Consider the following 20838-nt stretch of genomic DNA (forward strand, 5'->3'; position numbering starts at 1 on the left):
ATTGCCTGTAATACAAGGGCCTTATGTAGTATTTCAGGCATTATTCAGTACCTTCTTGCTTTAACATGGCTGGGATGAGACACCTTGGGAACAGATATTTGACTGCGCAGTACTACTGAGTCAGTACTTAATTTTCCAAGTTCGAACATGTCATAATTGAAGTTCAGGAAGAATGATTCAATGTTGTTACGCGTAGCTTGTTGAGTTTCATAAACTGACTTCAGTGGCTCTGTTCTCAAATGGTCAGATTTCCAAAGATGAGGGTGAGTAAAACAAAACTTTAAATGGTGAATCCATCGTGTAAAAGGGTGATTTTGAACAAAACATTGATTTGTGGCTGTTTGCAAAGTGTGTGGGATTGATTGTACTACTGTGGAACATATGTGGCCTTGTATTGGCCTATTGGTGCTTGCTCTCCAAAGTAAGCCGGCATCAATTAATTAAAAAAAAAACACAGGTCATACAGATTCTGTGCTGCTGATTTATTGCAAGGTAAAGGTGACATGATCACAGATTTGTTGCTATTTGAAACTAGAATAATCCCATCGCTGAAAGGAAATATGTAGTTGATAATATGTTTACAGTATATAGTCTGCTCAGACCAGAACAGTCAGTTGTAGGAATCGTGAAATTGTTTCACGGAGTGTCCATGAAACCTCTTCCCTCTACCTTTACAATGATCTCTCAGTTTTAAGGAGTATTCGCCCTGCCAAACAATGTACTGGTGACCTCATTGGCCTTCAGGCCTTTGACAATGCTACCACGGTAAAAATTGAAAATGACAATTTTCGTGTGTGTGTGCGTGTGCACACTTCATTATTGAGAAGCTTATTGCCTCCGTTTTATAGCTGACACCACCTAAACTGCGGAATGTGTGGAAGAAACGTGAACTTCTGATAACATATTACAGTGAATTCGTATCGGATTTCTTTTTTCAAATTCTAGAGTACCCAATTCATTTTTTCCAATTAAGGGGCAACATAGTGTGGCCAATCCACCTAACCTGCACATCTTTGGGTTGTGGGGGCGAAACCCACGCAAACACTGGGAGAATGTGCAAACTCCACACGGACCGTGACCCAGAGCCGGGATCGAACCTGGGATCTCAGCACCGTTGAAATTATTTTTTCCTACTGCTGTGCTCTCTGTTTTTAAAAAAAAAACTGACCTGTCCCCTCTCCTGAAGCTAAATTCACCAAATGTCCACAGTGAAGCACTCTATCCTTGACAAGTACACAGACTCCACTGATGTGATAATTTTTCTTTTCTTGTCCGGGCTAGGTTCTGTACTCTTGCCAGCCACAGTGGTTCTGACCCAGCTTCCTCCTTTGCTGGGGGTACAACTTCACTTTGTATCACTGTTTCCCTCTCTTGCCCCGTTCACTCCCAGAAATTGATTTATTTTTTGCCATCACCTTTCAACACAAGCAAATACAAACAGCTGCATCGAAGCTGGACATGCAGAACCTGAACCATGCCTTCTGTCACCAGGAGATACAAAAGTAAAGTGCTGGAAACCCAGGATAGATACAAAAAACGTTGGAAATTTTCAGCAGGCCAGGCAACATCTGTGGAGAGAGAAGTTCAACTTCTTTACTTGAGGTTTAGACAAGGTTGGGACCATACTAAACTTTAAGAAAGTACAGTGGCAGTAAAAGGTGAGCAGGGGAAAAGCACAAAAGAAACAGTTCTACGATGGAAGGCAGGAGACATGAAATGACAGAAAGGAATGTGGTGCAAGGCAAAAGGAGATGCAAATGGCACAAGCGAAGAAGACACTAAGGCGAGGTTAGAGGAGATGAAAATGGGAATAGCAGATGCCAAAAAAAGTGAGCAGTGTTTATGATTTAAAATAGTTATACTCGGTGTTGTGTCTAGAAGGTTGTAAAATATCTAACTGAAATATGCTGTCCTGATCCTGGAGTTCACATTAGCGCACTGTTGCAATGAAGTTTAGTGTGGGAATTTATAAATATGGGGGCCAGATTGGAGGTGGGGGGGGGGCCACAAGGAATTAAAATGGCTGGTGTTATAATCCCCATAGGGACTGCTAGCTTTTAAAAATTAATTGAATACCCAGCGACCGATTCAAAGGAATTGCAGACAACTGTCGCCAGGCGGAATTCGCAAAGGATTACATGCTCACTTCACTATCCCCTTTTACTTTGAAGTAAAGAGAGTTTGAATGAGAGAATCCCAAAACTTAACCATTCAATAAAATCACATATTTCATAACGCTGGTGACAAGCCCGGGGTCACATGCAAATTGAAAAGAGATGCCCTCCAAAGTGGTCTCAATCTGCATTTGATCTCCGAAATGCAGAGGAGACCACATTGGTATAGCAAATTGACAGAATGACTGATCAACCTGGAAGGATCATTTGGGCTTGGACAATGGAAGGGGAGGTGGTAAAAGGGCAAATTTTGCAATCTTGTGCTGGTGTGGGAAGGGAGGTTGGGAGAATAGTGGATGTGGAAGAATGAAAAAAGAACCAGGATGTCGTGGAGTGAACATTCCTTTAAGGATGCTGAGGAGGAAGGGGAAGTTGTGCTTGCTGGAGGTGGAAGGAATGTTGGAGGATGATCTTTTGAATATGAGGGCTGATGGATGGAAGGTGAGGATGAGGGGAACTCTCTCGTTCAAAGGGAAGGTGAGAACACAAGTGCAAGAAATGGAACAGAAAATCTTGAGGGACCCTGCCAATCATCGTGGAGGGAATTCCTCGCTTGAGGAAAATGAAAGACAAATCACAAATGTGAGAACAAAAGTGGCATTGTCGAAACAGATGTAGCAAAGACAGTGAAACTGGGAGACAAATAGAGCCCAGAGAGGGAGCACAGCCTGAGAGTTAAGTCAAGGTAGCTGTGGGCATTGGTGGGTTTTTGGTAGCCATTGGTCACTAGTCTATCCCCAAGAACAGAGATAGGAAAGTCAGGGATTGGGACATGTGTTACAATCCCAGTTAGTGTTACTGGTGGACTGGAGGATTCCAGAATGCAACTCTGGCTTAAAGGATCATAACTTTTATTTTTCTTTGGAAAATGCGGAGCAACAGAGTCACAGGACCACTGATTAGTTTTAACAACAGGAAAAAAATATTTATTAAACATGAAATGTTTGGTTATGATACAATACTCCTTTACCCCCCCCCCCCTCCCCCTTAGCTTCACAAATATACACAAAGCTTAAGGTTAACAATGGCTGCAAAGTATATCTTGGGCTATGATGGTCTCAGTAACACAAAGCCCCTTTAAACACACCCTGGCTGTTAGAACATAGAACAGTACAGCACAGAACAGGCCCTTCGGCCCTCGATGTTGTGCCGAGCAATGATCACCCTACTCAAATCCACGTATCCACCCTATACCCGTAACCCAACAACTCCCCCCCCCCTTAACCTTACTTTTGAGGACACTACGGGCAATTTAGCACGGTCAATCCACCTAACCCGCACATCTTTGGACTGTGGGAGGAAACCGGAGCACCCGGAGGAAACCCACGCACACACGGGGAGGACGTGCAGACTCCACACAGACAGTGACCCAGCCGGGAATCGAACCTGGGACCCTGGAGCTGTGAAGCATTTATGCTAACCACCATGCTACCGTGCTGCCCCTTGTATGTTGTAAGCATACATGTTGTAATGTATGTTACAAATGTATGTTGTAAGCATACATTTAACTCTGAACCCAAGTCAATGGCTGTGGATTTCTCCTTAAAATCCCCCTCAATGATTCTTATACCGTGAACCACCTTGTCTCACTGAACTTCTGCTTCCACACAAATGATTTCAGATTCTGCTTTCAAAAATAAACACTTTCCAATTTTCTTTTAAACAATTCTTTCTCGCATGAGGGCCGCGATTCTCCGAAAGGGAGACAAAGTGCCGATGGAGTGTTTCACTCCGGCGTCGGAGGCCGCTCCTCGCCCCCTATTCTCCCACCCCCAGGGGGCTAGGAGCGGTGCCGCATCAATCTCGGGTGCCGGGCCCTGATGCTTGTGTCAAAGCGGCGCCGCCTGAATGACGCGGCCGTCGGCGCCTAAATGACATCACCCGCACATGCGCAGGTTGGCCGGCGCCAACCTGCGCATGTGCTGTTGCCGTCTTCCGCTCCGCTGCCCCGCAAGACATGTTGGAGTGATCTTGCGGGGCGGCGGAGGGAAAAGAGTGTGTCTTTCAGAGACAACGGCCCAACGAACGGTGGGCACCGATCACGGGCCAGACCCCTCCCGAACACCCCCCAGGTGCTCGATTCACCCTCCGCCCCCCACAAGCCCCACACGCAGCGGTCGTGCGCTGTTCATGCCGGCAGTGACCAGGTGTGGTTGGCACCGGCTTGAACCGGTCGTATTAGGCAGACCGCTCGGCCCATCCGGACCGGAGAATCGCCGCTTGACCTGGGCGGCAATTCTCCAAGCGGCCTGTCGCAAAACGCGACACGCTGTTTTGGGGGGTGGGGTGGGAGAATCGCGTCCGGGTGCCAGGGCGGCGTGGTGTGATTCGCCCGGCACTCCCGCGATTCTCCCATCCGGCGTGGCGTCGGAGAATCGTCCTCCAGGTTTCAGGTTTTAAACCTCTCTCTTCAGGATTGCCTTTTTACACAAACGTCGAGTTCCAACCACTGATTTTCAGTTATTTCAACTTGCATTCCATAGGCTGTAGTAAACTCTCACCATCCTGAAAATCACTTCCGATATCTTTCTGGTTTCTCAATCTTCTTCTCAGCTCTGCCTATCTTCGCTGAACAGTTCTCTGTTCTAGTACATTTAACTTCAGGCATCTTGGAAACCTCTTTTCATTCCTCTAGTTTCCTTAACCAGCTACTCTTCTGATCGCTGCATGTAGTTTCTTAACCAATACTCCATGGTATGATTTTTCTTCTAGCATATCCAAGAGAGATGTTCCCTCTCTAGCCTCTTGTAACAACTGCTTCTCATAGAGCTGTGAGAGCTTCCTTCTCTCCCACTACCTTATCTCTAACTGCAAAATATCCAGCTAAAAACAAAACTCAAAAGCCTTCCTACATTAAAAGGACCCCCAGTTGCTAAGGAACAACCTTGCGCTTCTGCTAGCCATTAGTTACTCTTCACAGCATAACTTCACTAAGCACAATAAATGCACATTTTGAAGTCAAACCAAACCCCCACATATACAAACACCTTTATGCAGCAGGAATCTAACTATAGGCTTACTCTTCCACACACACAAACACAAAATTAAATCCACCTAAAGCTGTGCATTATTTGTAATATTTATCAAGACAAATATAAATTCCTTCTAGCTATCATTGTTTTCCTATACGATGGGCCATGTGAAGGTGAGGGAACGGCGGACATTTAAGAAAACATGATTCAATATTTGGTTTATAAGCAAGAATAGCAAAAGCACTGGAATACTGTCATCAATGTTATGGAAAAAGAGATGAGTAGGGTCCTTATGTAGGTCTGGACCAGATAATGCTTCACATAGCCCACAAAAAGCTCAGTCTCAAGACCATCTCTCCTCATTTGTTATCATTTCCATCAGTTTAAGCCTGAGATACCCATTAAAGTTTGATGGCAAGATGAATGGATAGTCTGTGCAAAGAAAAGACTAATATTTATGTAGCATGTTTATGTAGCATATTTATGTAGCATGTTCATAATTTCAGGATGCTGCAAAACACCACAACACCAATGAAGTAAATGTAAAGTGCAGTTACAGTTGTAACATTGGGATGCTTTAATAGTTTCAATTTTGTGTTGTAATTTTTTTTCCTCCCCCTCATTGGTGCCAAATTATTGCAATATTCTCCAACACCCTGAAAATAAGTTTTTTTTACATATGTAGGAATCAGGAGCAGGTGGATTCTTGGCAGCTTTCTTATTTGCTTCCAACTCCACCCTGTTCCCCTGTCCCCCTTCCACCGCCTGCCATCCCCCTCCCCCAAACGAGGTTTATTAGAACCATTACTTGATGCCTTAACAAACCGTGTCCAACAATCTAGAACATCTTTCGTGAAAACAACTAGCTAAAGTCAAACGCATAAAGCACGAAGGGTGCAATTAATTTGTTTATTTTAAGAGGTGTTATTCAACTCCTATCCAAATGTATTTTATGTGCAAACGCCTTTGAAGGATCTTAAACAATATACTTTTGTAATATTGCCGTGTTTTAACTGGTTAGCTCAGATAGGTTATTCACTTCAGCAAAAATACTTTGTGCCCGAACCAGCTCTTTATGACCATTTAGGGTAGCGATAGCTGGAAGGAAATAGGTTTGTCCCATCCTTCAATAGTAGTAAACTGATTTAATACTTTTCACTTGATTCTCATTTTTGGTCATCACATTTAGTAACCATGAGAGCTGCTTGCTGATGTGCATGTTTATTGTCACTGGACCATCCCCCTAAGAAATAGGAGATTTGACAGAAGAGACAATATCAGAGTGAACTTTCACAGGGAGAGAAACAAATAGTTTAAAATGAGAAATGCCTGCTATTATGTAGCAGATTATCAACTCAATTTTTAAACATTAGTTAGATTGATAAATGCTCCAAACTGATAATCTCCGATAATTTCCCTTTCTGTCAGACGCATCTTGCTGCCATGATATTAGCTCTTACTCACCTTTTTCCTAATATTAAACAGTGTTTTGGTTATTTGAATAGTGACTCCACTATACTGAAGTATTTTCTCATGATCTGGATGTTGAATTGTCATTTATATTTATAAATGCTTCTTTGTACGTGCAATTGAGCAAGGACTGTTTTCTACATGAGAAAAACAGAGCAATACTTGAATATTGCTGAAGAAAGAGGCCTGCTGTTGAAGCTTTTTGTCTTGACTCAGGACAGATTTGTAAAAATATCAAATCTCAAAGGGAACAACAATTTATATTGCATGAGAAGAATGTGCTGACTGGTTGGCAAGTGTACTCTAATTGGTGGAATCATTGCCACGGAAAATGCATTGGGGACCTGTTAACTGCCAAGATTTTGTTTAACTTTAAACCAGGCAGGTCAATTGTGATTGATCAATGAAAAATGAAATGAATGAAAATGAAAATCGCTTATTGTCACAAGTAGGCTTCAAATGAAGTTACTGTGAAAAGCCCTTAGTCGCCACATTCCAGCGCCTGTATGGGGAGGTTGATACGGGAATCGAACCGTGCTGCTGGCCTGCCTTGGTCTGCTTTCAAAGCCAGCGATTTAGCCCTGTGCTAAACAGCCCCATGCCCTGTGCTAAACAGCCCCTGATCAAGACATTGCCATGGGGAATGAACCAGGGAATGGTACTTTCTGAAGCTTTCGTTTGGTTGAAAAAGGCATAATGCATGGATATGTCCTTTTTTGTTTATGATGGACATGCCTTGTGTATGAATATATGTAGTTTCTGGCATGCGTAAGTGAGCCCTAGTGATGATATATTGGTTGCTAGTGTGATTCTTAGCACAATCAGGAAATCACATCTATGTTGGACACTGAGTTTTGCAAGTGCGTGCTGGTCGAGTGTAGCCAGTACTTTGCCTGTTGTGAATATCAAAGTAATGTGCTGTTTGATACAATCACTTGTTGGGCGTATGAGCTACATACCAAGCATCACAAAGTTTTGGAGAAAGGCTTTTGGAAGTGTCGCCTGATCGGTCAAACCTCGTCGTTTTAGACCACAGTAAAGGCAGTTTTTCTCAGTAGGAGAGTTTTTTTTAAAAAAAAGAGTAATAATATTTTAAAAGTGGAGCAGTCTTGTGTGAAGACCAGGAAGAGGCTGAAACTACCCAGTTGAAGCAGCTATTTGAATTTATTCAGCCAGAGTCTGAAGGGGTTCTAACCAGAGCCAAAATGATCTGTACCGCAAGTATTATACTCTTCTGATTTTTAAGCTGGATTGACACCTGTATGTTTCTTGTTGGGAAATTGAGTAGTAGTGTTGAGGGGTAATTGTAATTGTAAGTTGTACTTTTTCGGAATTGAAGTTTAAAAGTTTAATATTAAGTTCATAATCAATTTTTGTTTTAGAAATACCAAAGCCCTACTTTTTTTTCCTGCAATCACTCCTGAAGTGATCTTTCCGCACAGTCTTAAAATAAACTCAAATATTGGGGGTTCAGTCCAGTATCCTAGCCACTGTTGGGGTCTGGTCTGGGATCGTAATGCCATGTATTTAAAATTCATGAAATACTAAAAGAAAAATTGAATCAAAATTAACGTGTAACCAACTCATTTTTTTATTCAAAATGACTATAGGATCACCTCAAGTGTATTTAATTGCCTGTGTGAATGATTTCTCAAGTTGCTGAGCTGGTTGTATTCTTTAACCAGAAGATTTCAATCTTAAAATTAATTTTGCACTGAATGCATACTGCAAAGCATTCCTAGTTTCAGCTTAGAATGCTGAATTATTCATCCCAGTGGTACAAATAGTATTTGTCTTTACCTTAAAGTTGTTATTCTAATGTGTTCAACCACTCATAGTTGCTAATTATCATTTTTACCATAGCAACAGGTTACTTCATCTGTAACCTAACTCCAGTAATGAATGCCTCGTGGAATAATGACCACAGAAGTATCAAGCGATGCAATGTATAGTTAATATTACAACTGCATGTTCACAAAACTCATTATATTTTTTGGAAGCATTTTGTTTTGCCTGTCATATTTTTCTAACAGAAATACTGAATACAGGAGTATTCTTTTTGTTCCTAATTCCAGACTAGTGTTCTCTCGTTGTTCACAACTCTACTGAGGAGCTGTTAACCGCATCTCCTGCTAAAGCCATCAAAATTGTAGGGAAACTGAAATTCCCACCCCAGCAATGGATGAGGAGTTGGGGGCATAGAGGGAGCAGACCGTTTGAAATACTGATGGGGTGGTGAGAGGAAGATGAGTTTGGTGATGTCATCATGCTGGAGTTGGCAGAAATGGCTGAAAACACTCTTTTGAATGCCGAGGCTGATGGTGTGAAATGTTAGACCAAGGGGAATCCTGTCATGGGAGGGAGGGAAATATGTGAGGGAAGAGATGCAGGAGACGGGTCAGGCCTGGCTGAACATCCTATCAACTACAGTGGGGGGAATACTTGGTTCAGGAAAAAGGAAAACACATCAGAAGCATCATTTTACAAGATCAACAGAATTTGTAAAATTGTTCATTGGATGTGGGTGTCGTTGACTGGTTGAGTGTTGTTGATGATGGCAATTTGGTTATGGTGGTGCAATGAATACTGGGAGAAGTAGTTGAGCTTTTCTTGTGGAATTGGTTAGTATCTGCAACTTGTGATTAATGGTGAACAGCACTCATCTTCCTTTCTGACAAGTATGATGCTAGCTGCTCGTGGGTTTTCACTCTTCCCCGTTGTAGTGGTATGATTTGCATAGCTGTCTGCCATTGGTGCAGAACACCGGCTTACCATTGGCCCTGGTCGGTCATGTGCCTCTCGACCGATTGGTTAAGACCAGTCATGTGACGGTCGAGAGGCTGAGTTAACTACGCCTCCAGATCGAGGTATAAATAACCAGAACGCCCGGCGGTCGTCCATTTACTGTAGTTGACCACAGGGCTAACTTCTAGCTTATTAAAGCCTAAGTTTTGTACAGCAACGCGTCTCACGTTCGATTGATGGTTCATCGCCCATGGACTGAAACTTTGCTGAGGCTCTCCTTGATGCCACTCTGCATCAAATGCTACCTCTGTTGGGTGCAGCTCCTCTTAGTTTTCTCTCGGCATTTGTGCATAACAGAATAAAAGTTGTGATGAGGCCTTGTGATGCAACCTGAAGTAGCATGGGTGGGCAGATCATTGATGAATATGTGTCACTACTGATGCCTTGATCCATCACTTTATTCATGATTCAAGTAACTTAATAAGTTGGTAATTTGTCCGTTTGTATTTTGTGGATAGGACATGCCAGATCAATCTTTAACATTCTTGGGTCGATGCTATTGTGTCCAGTTGTACTGAAATAGTTTGACTAAGGGAATGGCGAACTCTGTTGTACAAGTCCTTTGCTGTACTGCTATGATCTTAACAGGCCTTGACCATTTTGCATCAGTTCATTCAACCATTCCTTAATTTGATATGCGATCAATAATAGATAAGTATCAGCAATAATATGCAGATGTTTTCACGTTTCCCGAATCCCTAATTGTAAAAGCTAATTAATGTGGTTGATCTGAATTGAAATTATTTTATCACTTGAATTTGTAATATCATTGATTTCAATGGACAGAATAAAGACTCACATTCATAAAGCAAATTTGTTGTCTTCAAGGTGCTGGAAAGCGCTTTACTGCCAGTGAAATGCTTTCAAATGTGATTGATGCTGCAATATAGGAAACACAGCAATCAATTTACACACAAGATTATAAATCAGCAATGTGATAATGACCTGATAATCTGCTTCAGTAATATTAGTTAAGAGATAAATATAGGTCAGCACAGAGGGGGCAACTCCCCTGCTCCATTCCTGAATAATAGCACAAAATCTTTTACTCCCTTGTGAGAGAACTGAAAGGGCCTCTGATTAACACCTCATCCTTTCCCGCCTGGATCATTGACCCAGGAATGTTGTTTTTCACAGAGACTTGTGAAGCTGAAGAGTTATGATGAGTTTCAAGTGGATGATATTATATAATTGTTGACTGTTATCTTCCTTGCATGTTAAGAAATGGAAATACCACCATGTATGCATCTAGAACATCTTCAGCAGTTTAAGTCATCTTCCTTGAATGATATTTATTAAAACTTCCAATATTGGAGTTGGAAACGTAACCATTCTTTTTTAGCCTTTGATGAAAAGAAACTGAATCTATGATCCTATCGTCATGACTTCGATCTGTCCACGAAGCAATCTTGTTTCATGAATACAAACTGTTGCATCAGGAATTTTCTGAAGGCTCAGTTGTATGCCATTTAAAATATGACTTTGTGGCTTATAATGGGTTAACATTAACTGTCGTACGTATCTGCTTTTTGTTTTCACTGTCTCTTCACCCTGAACATTCTCTCAATTAACTTCAACATAATTTAAAGAAATTAGCTTCCTTAGCCCCACCTTAAAACTCAGTAATGTATAAATTGTCCATGCAACTCTCTTTATTATTTCTACCTCTCCTGAGTCCTTTAAATATAGTTGCCAGAGCTCCTAAGACTCTCTATAATGTTACTAAGGTGATTGATCTCTTGCAGATTTTTCTGTTCATATGTAGGGTGCTTTCTTTCTTTTCTTCACATTTTTGACATTTTGTTACCAGTTTCAGTGGTGGTGACCTGATGGTTACATTATAAATGCAATAGGTCAAATTCAGTAAATAACATTGTGACGAAGCACCTTCCATTATTTCCATCAATTATTTCCAAATCTTATCCCACCACTTCATACTGTACCTATAGCCTTGGGTATCTTCATCTGCTTCAACTGTTTATCACATTTTTTTCCTAAGTTCTAAATGACTGACACAAAGTCTTCGTCAGGTAGAATATTGGATGCTCCAGCGAGCCTCTGAATTAATTTTTCCCAACCTTTCTCCTCGCCTTACAGCAGGATATAGGTTGGAGACTTGGGCCGACAAATAGCAAATGGAGTTTTATCCAGACAGATGTGAGGTAATGCATTTTGGTAGATCTAATATAGAGGGGGAATACACCGTAAATGGCAAAGCTCATAGGAATATAGAAAGTCAGAGAGATCTGGGCGTGCAGGTCCACAGATCTTTGAAAGATGCAACACAAGTGGACAAGATAGTTAAGAAGGCATACAGGATGCTTGCCTTCATTGGATGGGGCATTGAGTATATACACTGGCAAGTCATGCTACAGCTGTATAGAACCTTGGTAAGGCGGCACTTGGAATATTGTGCACACTACCAGAAGGATGTGGAGGCTTTGGAGAGGGTGCAGTGGAGGTTTACCAGGATGTTGCCTGGTCTGGAGGGTCTTAGCTATGCGGAGTGGCTGAATAGACTCAGACTGTTTTCATTAGAACAACGGTGGTTGAGGGGTGACCTGATAGAGATCTACAAGATTATGGGGGGCATGGATAGAGTGGCTGGGCAGACACACTTTCCCAGGGTGGAGGAGTCAGTCACCAGGGGGTACAGGTTTATGGTCTGTGGGGCAAAGTTTAGAGGAGACTTGCAAGGCAGGTTTTTTAGACAGAGGGTGGTGAGTGCCTGGGACACATTGCCAGGGGAGGTTGTGGAAACAGATACATTAACTGCGTTGAAAAGGCATCTCGATAAATGCATGGATAGGATGGGAATAGCGGGATACGGCACAAGGAAGTGTTGAGGGTTTTGGCCAAGGGTGGTATCATGACTGGTACAGGCCTGGAGTGCTGAAGGGCCTGTTTCTGCGCTATATTGTTCTTTGTTCTTCCTGACACTTAAATTGAGGACCCGTTTTCACTGACTCACCAGAGCAACTGGGTCAACCTGTTAAATATCTCAGCCTATTTGTAAACATTTGTCCTATTTGTTCTGTTAAAACTCTTCATGATTTTAAATCATCTATTAAATCTTTCTTCAACCTTCGATGCACCAGTGGAAATAAAGAAAGATGTTCCATGATCTAATCCATTTTATGACCTCGGGAAATCCTGAAGTGCATCATGGCCAATTAAGCCCTATTGAATTGTTGTTATTATAATGTAGCCAAACATAACAGTCAGTTTGCTCACTACAATGTTTTCAATGGCAATGAGATAATTGGTTGCAGTACTGTACTATAAATGCTGCCTTGAGGATCTTGCTCACCCACTCTTTATTTCTGCACAAAAGTGGCATTATTGGTTAAACATTTAAGTGTGTGGAGTTGAGCTTGAACCTGCAATCTCCTGACTCAGAGGTGAAAACACTAGCTCTGAACCTCAGGGGCAGCAGGGTAGCATGGTGGTTAGCATAAATGCTTCACAGCTCCAGGGTCCCAGGTTCGATTCCCGGCTGGGTCACTGTCTGTGTGGAGTCTGCACGTCCTCCCCCTGTGTGCGTGGGTTTCCTCCGGGTGCTCCGGTTTCCTCCCACAGTCCAAAGATGTGCGGGTTAGGTGGATTGGCCATGCTAAATTGCCCGTAGTGTCCTAATAAAAGTAAGGTTAAGGGGGAGGTTGTTGGGTTACGGGTATAGGGTGGATACGTGGGTTTGAGTAGGGTGATCATGGCTCGGCACAACATTGAGGGCCGAAGGGCCTGTTCTGTGCTGTACTGTTCTATGTTTTATGAACTAAGGTTAATACTCAGTAGTCCCAATATCTCATTTCTTTCCTCATTGCTATAGCTTCCATCTCTGGTGTTGTCCTGCTGAATACATGCTGTATGTTTCCAAAGGTTTTATTGTCCTTTAGATCATTAGGAACTCAGAATTGCCCAAGGTTGTTTAACTGTGGCTGGACCCAGTGCTTTGTGCATTATTTATCATAACTTCGCTTACTCAAATTATGCATTCCTTTCACATCTTTCTGTGGATTTATCAACCTGCACTCAAGCTTTTGGTGTTTTATGCCTTTTGAATATTTGGGTCCCTATTCATCCACAACATTTCTGTTTTCCCATTAGGTGTATAATAATCATAATAATCTTTATTGTCACAAGTAGGCTTACATTAGCACTGCACTGAAGTTACTGTGAAACGTTCCTAGTCACCACATTCCGGAGTCTGTTAGAATGCAGGGAGGGAGCATTCGGAATGTCCAATTCACCTAACAGCACGTCTTTGGGACTTGTGATGGAAACCGGAGCACCCGGAGGAAATCCATGCCGACACGGGGAGCATGTGCAGACTCTGCACAGACAGTGACCGAAGCCGGGAATCGAACCTGGGGCCCTGGTGCTGTGAAGCAACAGTGCTAACCACTATGCTACCGTGCCGCCCATGATATATATTCCTATTCCTCATACCTATCTGCATTAATTATATTTGAATGTATTAAATTATATATACTACCTTGCTGCCCATTATGCTAACCTGTCTTCTCGTTCTACTAGCCTTCCTGTCTGCTGACCTCTTTTGATATCATTTTTGAAATTTGCCAAACCTTCCAATTTTGTAACTTCTTCCAGGGTGGGGCTAGCTCTCCCAAATCTACAATTCTACCACTCGGCGGCAACAGCCGAGCGAGTAAGGGGATGGATCCAGGAGCCAGAAGCCGAGTGGGTGCGTGCGGAGGAGGCCTCCTGCATGGGGACCTCCCTCCGGGCCCTCGCCACGGCAGCACTCCCATCCCCACCCAAAAAACACTCCAGCAGCCCAGTGGTGACAGCCACCCTCCAATCCTGGAACCAACTGCGGCAGCAATTTGGCCTGACCAAAATGTCGGACAAGGCTCCCATCTGCAACAACCATAGGTTCACACCAGCACTGACTAACGCCACCTTCAAAAGGTGGAGGCAGGACGGGGGGGACACTGACAGTCAGGGACCTATACACGGACGACAGGATCGCAACACTGGACGAACTGACAGAGAAAGTTCGGCTAGCTGGGGGGAACGAGCTGCGGTACCTCCAGCTCAAAAACTTCCTACGAAAGGAGACAAGGACGTACCCACAACCGCCACGACAGACACTACTGGAAGACCTACTGGACGCAAGTATCCTAGAGAAAGGGAACTGTAGCGACTTGTATGACCGACTGGTAGAAAGGGACGACATCGTACTGGACGCAACAAGAAGGAAATGGGAGGACGACCTGGGGATGGAGATAGGGTGGGGACTCTGGAGCGAAGCACTACATAGGGTCAACTCCACCTCTACGTGCGCAAGGCTCAGCCTGACGCAACTAAAAGTGGTACATAGAGCCCACTTAACAAGAAACCGTATGAGCAGGTTCTTCCCGGAGGTGGAGGACAGATGCGAACGGTGCCAAAGAGGCCCGGCCAACCACGCCCACATGTTCTGGTCTTGCCCCAGACTTGTGGAGTACTGGACAGCCTTCTTCGAGGCTATGTCCAAAGTGGTGGGGGTGAGGGTGGAGCCATGCCCGATAGTGGCGGTCTTCGGGGTTTCAGACCAGCCAGATTTATTCCTGGGGAGGAGGGCGGACGCCCTTGCCTTTGCCTCCCTGATCGCCCGCCGTAGAATCTTGTTTGGCTGGCGGTCAGCAGCACCGCCCAGAGCTGCAGACTGGCTGTCCGACCTCTCGGAATCTCTCCAAATGGAGAAAATCAAATTCGCCATCTGAGGGTCGGACAACGGCTTCCACAGAACGTGGGAGCCATCATGCAATTTTTCCGGAACCTGTTTGTGGCCAACGAACAAGAGGAAGAATAGTCGGGTGGCCAAGAATCAGGGGAAAATGGATGGAATCGGGGGAAGGTTGCCGTGGGGGGGGGGGGGGGGGTGCTACGGGTTCGTTATGGGGGTTTGATGGCAAGCTAAGGCCCAAAACCAAACTGTAAATAAATGCCAATAAACATGTGCCTCGGCCATATTGGGGAATGTAAAATATGTATGCCGGCTAAAGGGGGAGGCCACAGTTATTATTACGAAGATGCTTACCTGTAAATATATATGTTAATTTTTGCGTGTTCTTTTTTTTTCTCTCTCTCTAACAATTTGTCATTTGTTCAATATAAAACATGAAAACTGAATAAAAAACATTTATAAAAAAAAATGTTGTAACTTCTCAATTGAGATCATATCCACGTGTCCAAGTCCTGCATATTTATAACCCTGTATAATTTAGCTTCCTGTCTGTCAACCAATTTTCTATCCATGCTACTATATTTCATAGTACGAAGTCTTACAACACCAGGTTAAAGTCCAACAGGTTTGTTTCAAACACGAGCTTTCGGAGCACGGCTCCTTCAAGGAGCCGTGCTCCGAAAGCTCGTGTTTGAAACAAACCTGCTGGACTTTAACCTGGTGTTGTAAGACTTCGTATGTGCTCACCCCAGTCCAACGCCGGCATCTCCACATCATGACTATATTTCATTTCACACCATCCACCTGAATTTCTAACTAGCCACTTATGTGACGCTTCATCAAAGGCCTTCTGACAATCCATGTACATGGCATCTATTGCATTTGCATTATCAGTTCAATTGGTTACTAATTTTTAAAAATATTAAATTTGTAGATTGTAACTCGGCTTTCATAAATCTGTCAGGGTTGTCCTTTGTTAATTCGTGCAAATCTGATTGTTTACCTTTTTTGTGCAGCTAATTTGTACATAGTCACATTTCTTTTACGGTGCTGTTCACTGTTCCAGTGCAGTAGAGGATGGATGCTATTCTCTATTGAAGATATGGGAAGAAATTTCACCGGATGACCAAGTCTGTTTTTTTTTGCAAAGTTTCCGGGAAAAGAAATACAATTTTCTTTATCCAGTTCAAATAGCAATGCAGCATACACCCAACATACTCTTCTTTTCAAATGACTGTACTGATACTGAAGGAAACTAAATGAAATCTAGGCTGAAACTTCTCTCTTTATATATGGATAGCTTGCAGAAAAGTTTATATAAGAAATTAGATGTTGAAAATTATTTTGACCAAGGAATAAGGCACAAGTTAGGGACATAGAAATTAGGAGCAGGGATGTAGGCCTAGTTCAAGTTCTGCAAACTGTGATTTAGAATGGCAGCATAAAGAAAAGGGTCTTTGGTTCTGGAAGTAGTCAGGTGAGGGAGATTGCGGGGATTTGGGGACAGGGTGGTAACCTTTGAAGATATGGCAGTAGTTCAGGTGCTTGGAGTTTGGAAGTATGACTTCGATGCTTCACGAAATATGGTCTGCCATTTTTGTTCGCTGTCGGTTCCTAGCCCTGTCTAAGATTTTGAGCTGTGGATTTAATTTACTGTATTTCCCAAAATTTGGATTTATATAATGCCGTTAATGTAGGAAAACATTGTAAGATGTTTTCCAGCAACATAGGTGAACATAATTTTGCATCAGGCCAAAGAAGACATCATAGGATTGGAGGACAAGATGGGAATAGTGCTCAATGGTTATAGTTCCAGAGTATGCCATTTGTCATTTTGATTAGGGCAATTTCACTCTTGTGTTGGGGCAGAAACACGATTGGTGAGATTCTTGTGTAAGATGAGCTCATATTTGGAGTGTGACAGCAAATTCAAGAATGTTGGAGAGGGTTGGTTCACTGAAACAAAGTTAAATTCATCTCAAATTAATTTCAACTGAGTCCGGGCACCTACTGTAAACAGTTCCCATTGTATTTATTTTCTGTTTCCAATGTAATGTAGTGTTTTTTTAGTTGAAAACTGCAGTGACAGTTTTTATTTACCTGCAAATCTATATTTTTGAGGAAATTTATGATATCAGAGATTACATCCAGAAAGATGTTTTCCTTCATTGAGTTTCAATCCCCAAGCATTAAAAAATATATTTGTTGTGACTAATGGTGTTTTGTATAAAAATAGCATTATTATTTATGTTCAAAAAAATAGATGTTAATAAAATGTTGTGAATTATTTGAAATTCAATGTTTAAAATGGCAAACATTCAATTAATTTGTTGCAGCTGTTGATGAACGTTTTCAGCCAGCACTTAACAACCCAACAAGCCCAATTCTACATGTAGTCTTAGGAAAGGAAGGAAGTGTGTCCTGCAGTCAGGATCACCATGAAGCGGTTTGTGAACGGTGTCTTGCACTCAGCATCACAGTGAAGCAGTCTATTTCTGGGGCATGAAGCTGGACAAGTGTTCAAAGTGGCAGTGGGAGAGCATTTTGGTGATAGTGACCACAGCACATTACAATTTAAGTTTGTCATAGAAAAAGAAAAAGATCTGCAAAAAATGGTTTTGGGATTAGAGGAAGGCATATTTTATTACAGTAAGGCAGGAGCAGCCAAAGTAGACTGGGAACAGTTTCTGGTGAGAAAATCTACAGCAGAGCAGTGGGGGCATACAAAATGGATATGGGGGGAGTACAGACCCAACATCTTCCCTTTAGGGTGAAATGTAGCAGTAACAATCCCAGAGAACCCTTGTTGTCTAGGAATATTCAGTACTGGATAAGAAAGAAAGAAAAGATTTTTAGCAGATACAAAGGAAGCAAATCAGCGGGGGCCTTGGTGAAGTATGAGGAGTGTAGGGGAGGGAAAACTTAAAAAAACAATTAGGAGAGCAAAGAGGAGTCTTGAAAAAGCACAGGCGGGTAGGATTAGGGAAAATCTGAAGATATTCTATAAGTATAATAAGGGGAAGAGGATAACTAGGGAAAGAGTAGGGCCCATTAGGAACGTAGAGCCGAAAACATTGGCTACATACACTACACCTCTGTATGCGTCATCCGATGACGGTGTTTATGTAGTTACATTGTGTACCTTTTCTTGTCCTGTTATGTATTTTCTTTTATTTCTTTCTCTTTTCATGTACTTAATGATCTGTTGAGCTGCTCGCAGAAAAATACTTTTCACTGTACCTCGGTACACGTGACAATAAACAAAATCCAATCCAATGTGGTTACACTTTTTAGGAAAGGTGGTAGTGATAAACCAGGGAATTACACACCAGTGGCTTTAAATCAGTGGTCGGAAAACTATTGGAGAAAATGTTGAAGGAGAAAATTAACCTCCACTTGGAGAGACAAGGTTTTTTTTTATAAATTTAGAGTACCCAATTATTTTTTCAAATTTAGGGGCAATTTAGCGTGGTCAATCCACCTAACCTGCACAACTTTGGGTTGTGGGGGCGAAACCCACGTAGACACAGGGAGAATGTGCAAACTCCACACGGACAGTGACCCAGGGCCGGGATTTGAACCTGGGTCCTCAGCGCTGTAGGCAGCAATGCTAACCACTGTGCCACCGTGCCGCCCCGGAGAGACCAGGTTTGATTAGAAATTGTCAACATGGCAGTACCTTTTAGAGTGAGGCAGAGTGAGGTCAGGCCTAACAAATTTGATTGAATTTTTCAACAATAATCAGATGTGTAGATGAAGTAGTGCCTTGTGTAGTTTATATGGATTTCAGCCAAGGTTTTGACAAGATCCCATATGGGCAACTGATAAAGAAGGTAAACGCATATGGTATTCAGGGTAATTTGGCAAGTTGGATCCAAAACTGTCTTAGTGGTCAGAGAGAGAGCGTGTAGTGGTAGAAAGCTGTTTCTTTGACTGGAGGCCTGTGTCCCATGGCGTACCAAATGGATTAATTAGGTCCCTTACTGTTCATGATATAGATAAATGATATAGATGAGAATGGTGGGGCGGGAGATGATAAATAAGTTGTGGATGACGCAAAAATTGGGAGGGCGACTAATAGCGAGGAAGAAGGTCTTAGGTTGCTGGATCAGAGGGAACATGAGGGGAAATCTTTTCACCCAGAGGGTGGTAGTGTCTGGCATTTACTGCCTGATTTGGTGCCTGAGGCTCAAATGCTCAACTGTAAAAGGTACTTGGATCTGAAGTGCTGTAAACCATAAGGCCACAGACCAGGTGCTGAAAAGTGGAATTAAGATGAGCGGCTACTTTTTATTTTTCTCTCTTTGGCCAGCACAGACAGAGTGAGCTGAATGCCCTCTATGGTGTCTATAGAATTTCTACAGTACAGGAGGAGGCCACTCAACCCATCAAGTCTGCACCGATCCTCTGAAAAAACACTCTACCTAGACCCCCTCTCCCTATCCCCGTAACCCCATGTACTGATCATAGCCAGTCCACCTAACCTGAACATATGTGGCCATGGGAGGAAACCGGAGCACCCGGAGGAAACTGGAGCACCCAGATGAAACCCACTCAGACAAGGGGAGAAAGTGCAAACTCCACTCAGACAGTCACCCAAGACCGGAACTGAACCTGCGTCCCTGGCGCCTTGATGAGGCAGTGCTAACCACTCTGCCACTGTGCCGATGCAGATGAAACAAACCGATAACAAATGACAAGCCACTAACAAAAACAGGTTATGTTAGAAGTGCTCATTGTGAAAAAGTGATCTGTGCTGAGAGACATTTTACGCATCATTGTGTTACTATTCGTATTCTCAGTAAGTTAACTGTTAGGTCATGGTGACCCATAACATGATGGAAATATGTTTGGAAAGATTACTCGTGATCAATTCATGTGAGCATTAGGGAAGATATTGGGTTTGTCCAGTCATTGATATAGTGAAAGCTTTGATTAGTTGTTCGCTTTAGAAAAACTTGGTTTAAACTGAGGATGAAATAGTAACTATGAAATAAAATATGGGGGATGTAGTGATGAATTCTCTGCCACCCCAGCCACATGTTCCTCGGCGGCATGCCGGCAGCGGGATTCTCCGTTCCCCAGCCGGCCAGTGGGATTTCCCATTATGTCCACCCCACGCCGGCGGGAAACCCACAGGCAGGGTAACGTTCCCAGCAGAACAGAGAATCCTGCCAGCAGAGAATTCACCTCATAAACTTTCACTCTACACCCTATTCAGTTTTAGTGAACTTGGAAGTCTAGAGAAGTAGGTAATTTAGCCCCTTGAGCCTGTTCTACCGTTCAATGAGATAATGGCGACCTAGTTCTGTACACATTCCTTTGTCCCATAACGATCTACCTTTTTGGATTCTCAGACAATTGCATCTCCGTAAATATAAATTTACAAAGGCGACAGCAGCTTGCAACTTCCCAATAGAAAATTTAGATCTGGGTGGAGGAGCAGTGTTCATGTTTTTAATTTCCAGCTAGCTCACAGCTGCAATCATCGAACCTGCCATCAGTCGGTCCTGACCACTGGGCTGGTGCATGTATTGTAACCACTAAGATGCAGAATTCTGCCAAGTAAATGGCAGTTTGTTGCTTCCAAGGGGCGGAAATAAATGGCAACCGGTGCCACCGTTGAAAGACAACTGTAAAGTTTTCATTCCGCATATGCAAAGCAAAAACCAATTCAGGAGAATGCAAAGCTTCCAACAGCATCACATTGTCTCTTCTGTGGAAG

General features: G+C 42.9%; 1 protein-coding gene across 11 annotated transcripts in view; it reads left to right on the forward strand.

Annotated features, from left to right (window-relative positions):
- nedd4l (NEDD4 like E3 ubiquitin protein ligase) overlaps nt 1-20838 on the forward strand; it is a 542434-nt gene that overhangs the window by 306915 nt on the left and 214681 nt on the right. Inside the window, exon 1 of one of the 11 annotated variants that reach the window (XM_038790586.1) lies at nt 182-263. The exons of the other annotated variants lie outside the window; for them this stretch is intronic. Within the exon in view, the coding sequence (XP_038646514.1) occupies nt 240-263 (24 nt within the window). The 5' untranslated portion in view covers nt 182-239. Of the gene's footprint in view, nt 1-181; nt 264-20838 lie in introns of those variants that run through there. 11 annotated transcript variants of the gene reach the window in all.

The sequence above is a fragment of the Scyliorhinus canicula genome, chromosome 3 (genome assembly GCF_902713615.1).
Source record: "Scyliorhinus canicula chromosome 3, sScyCan1.1, whole genome shotgun sequence".
Lineage (NCBI taxonomy): Eukaryota > Metazoa > Chordata > Chondrichthyes > Carcharhiniformes > Scyliorhinidae > Scyliorhinus > Scyliorhinus canicula.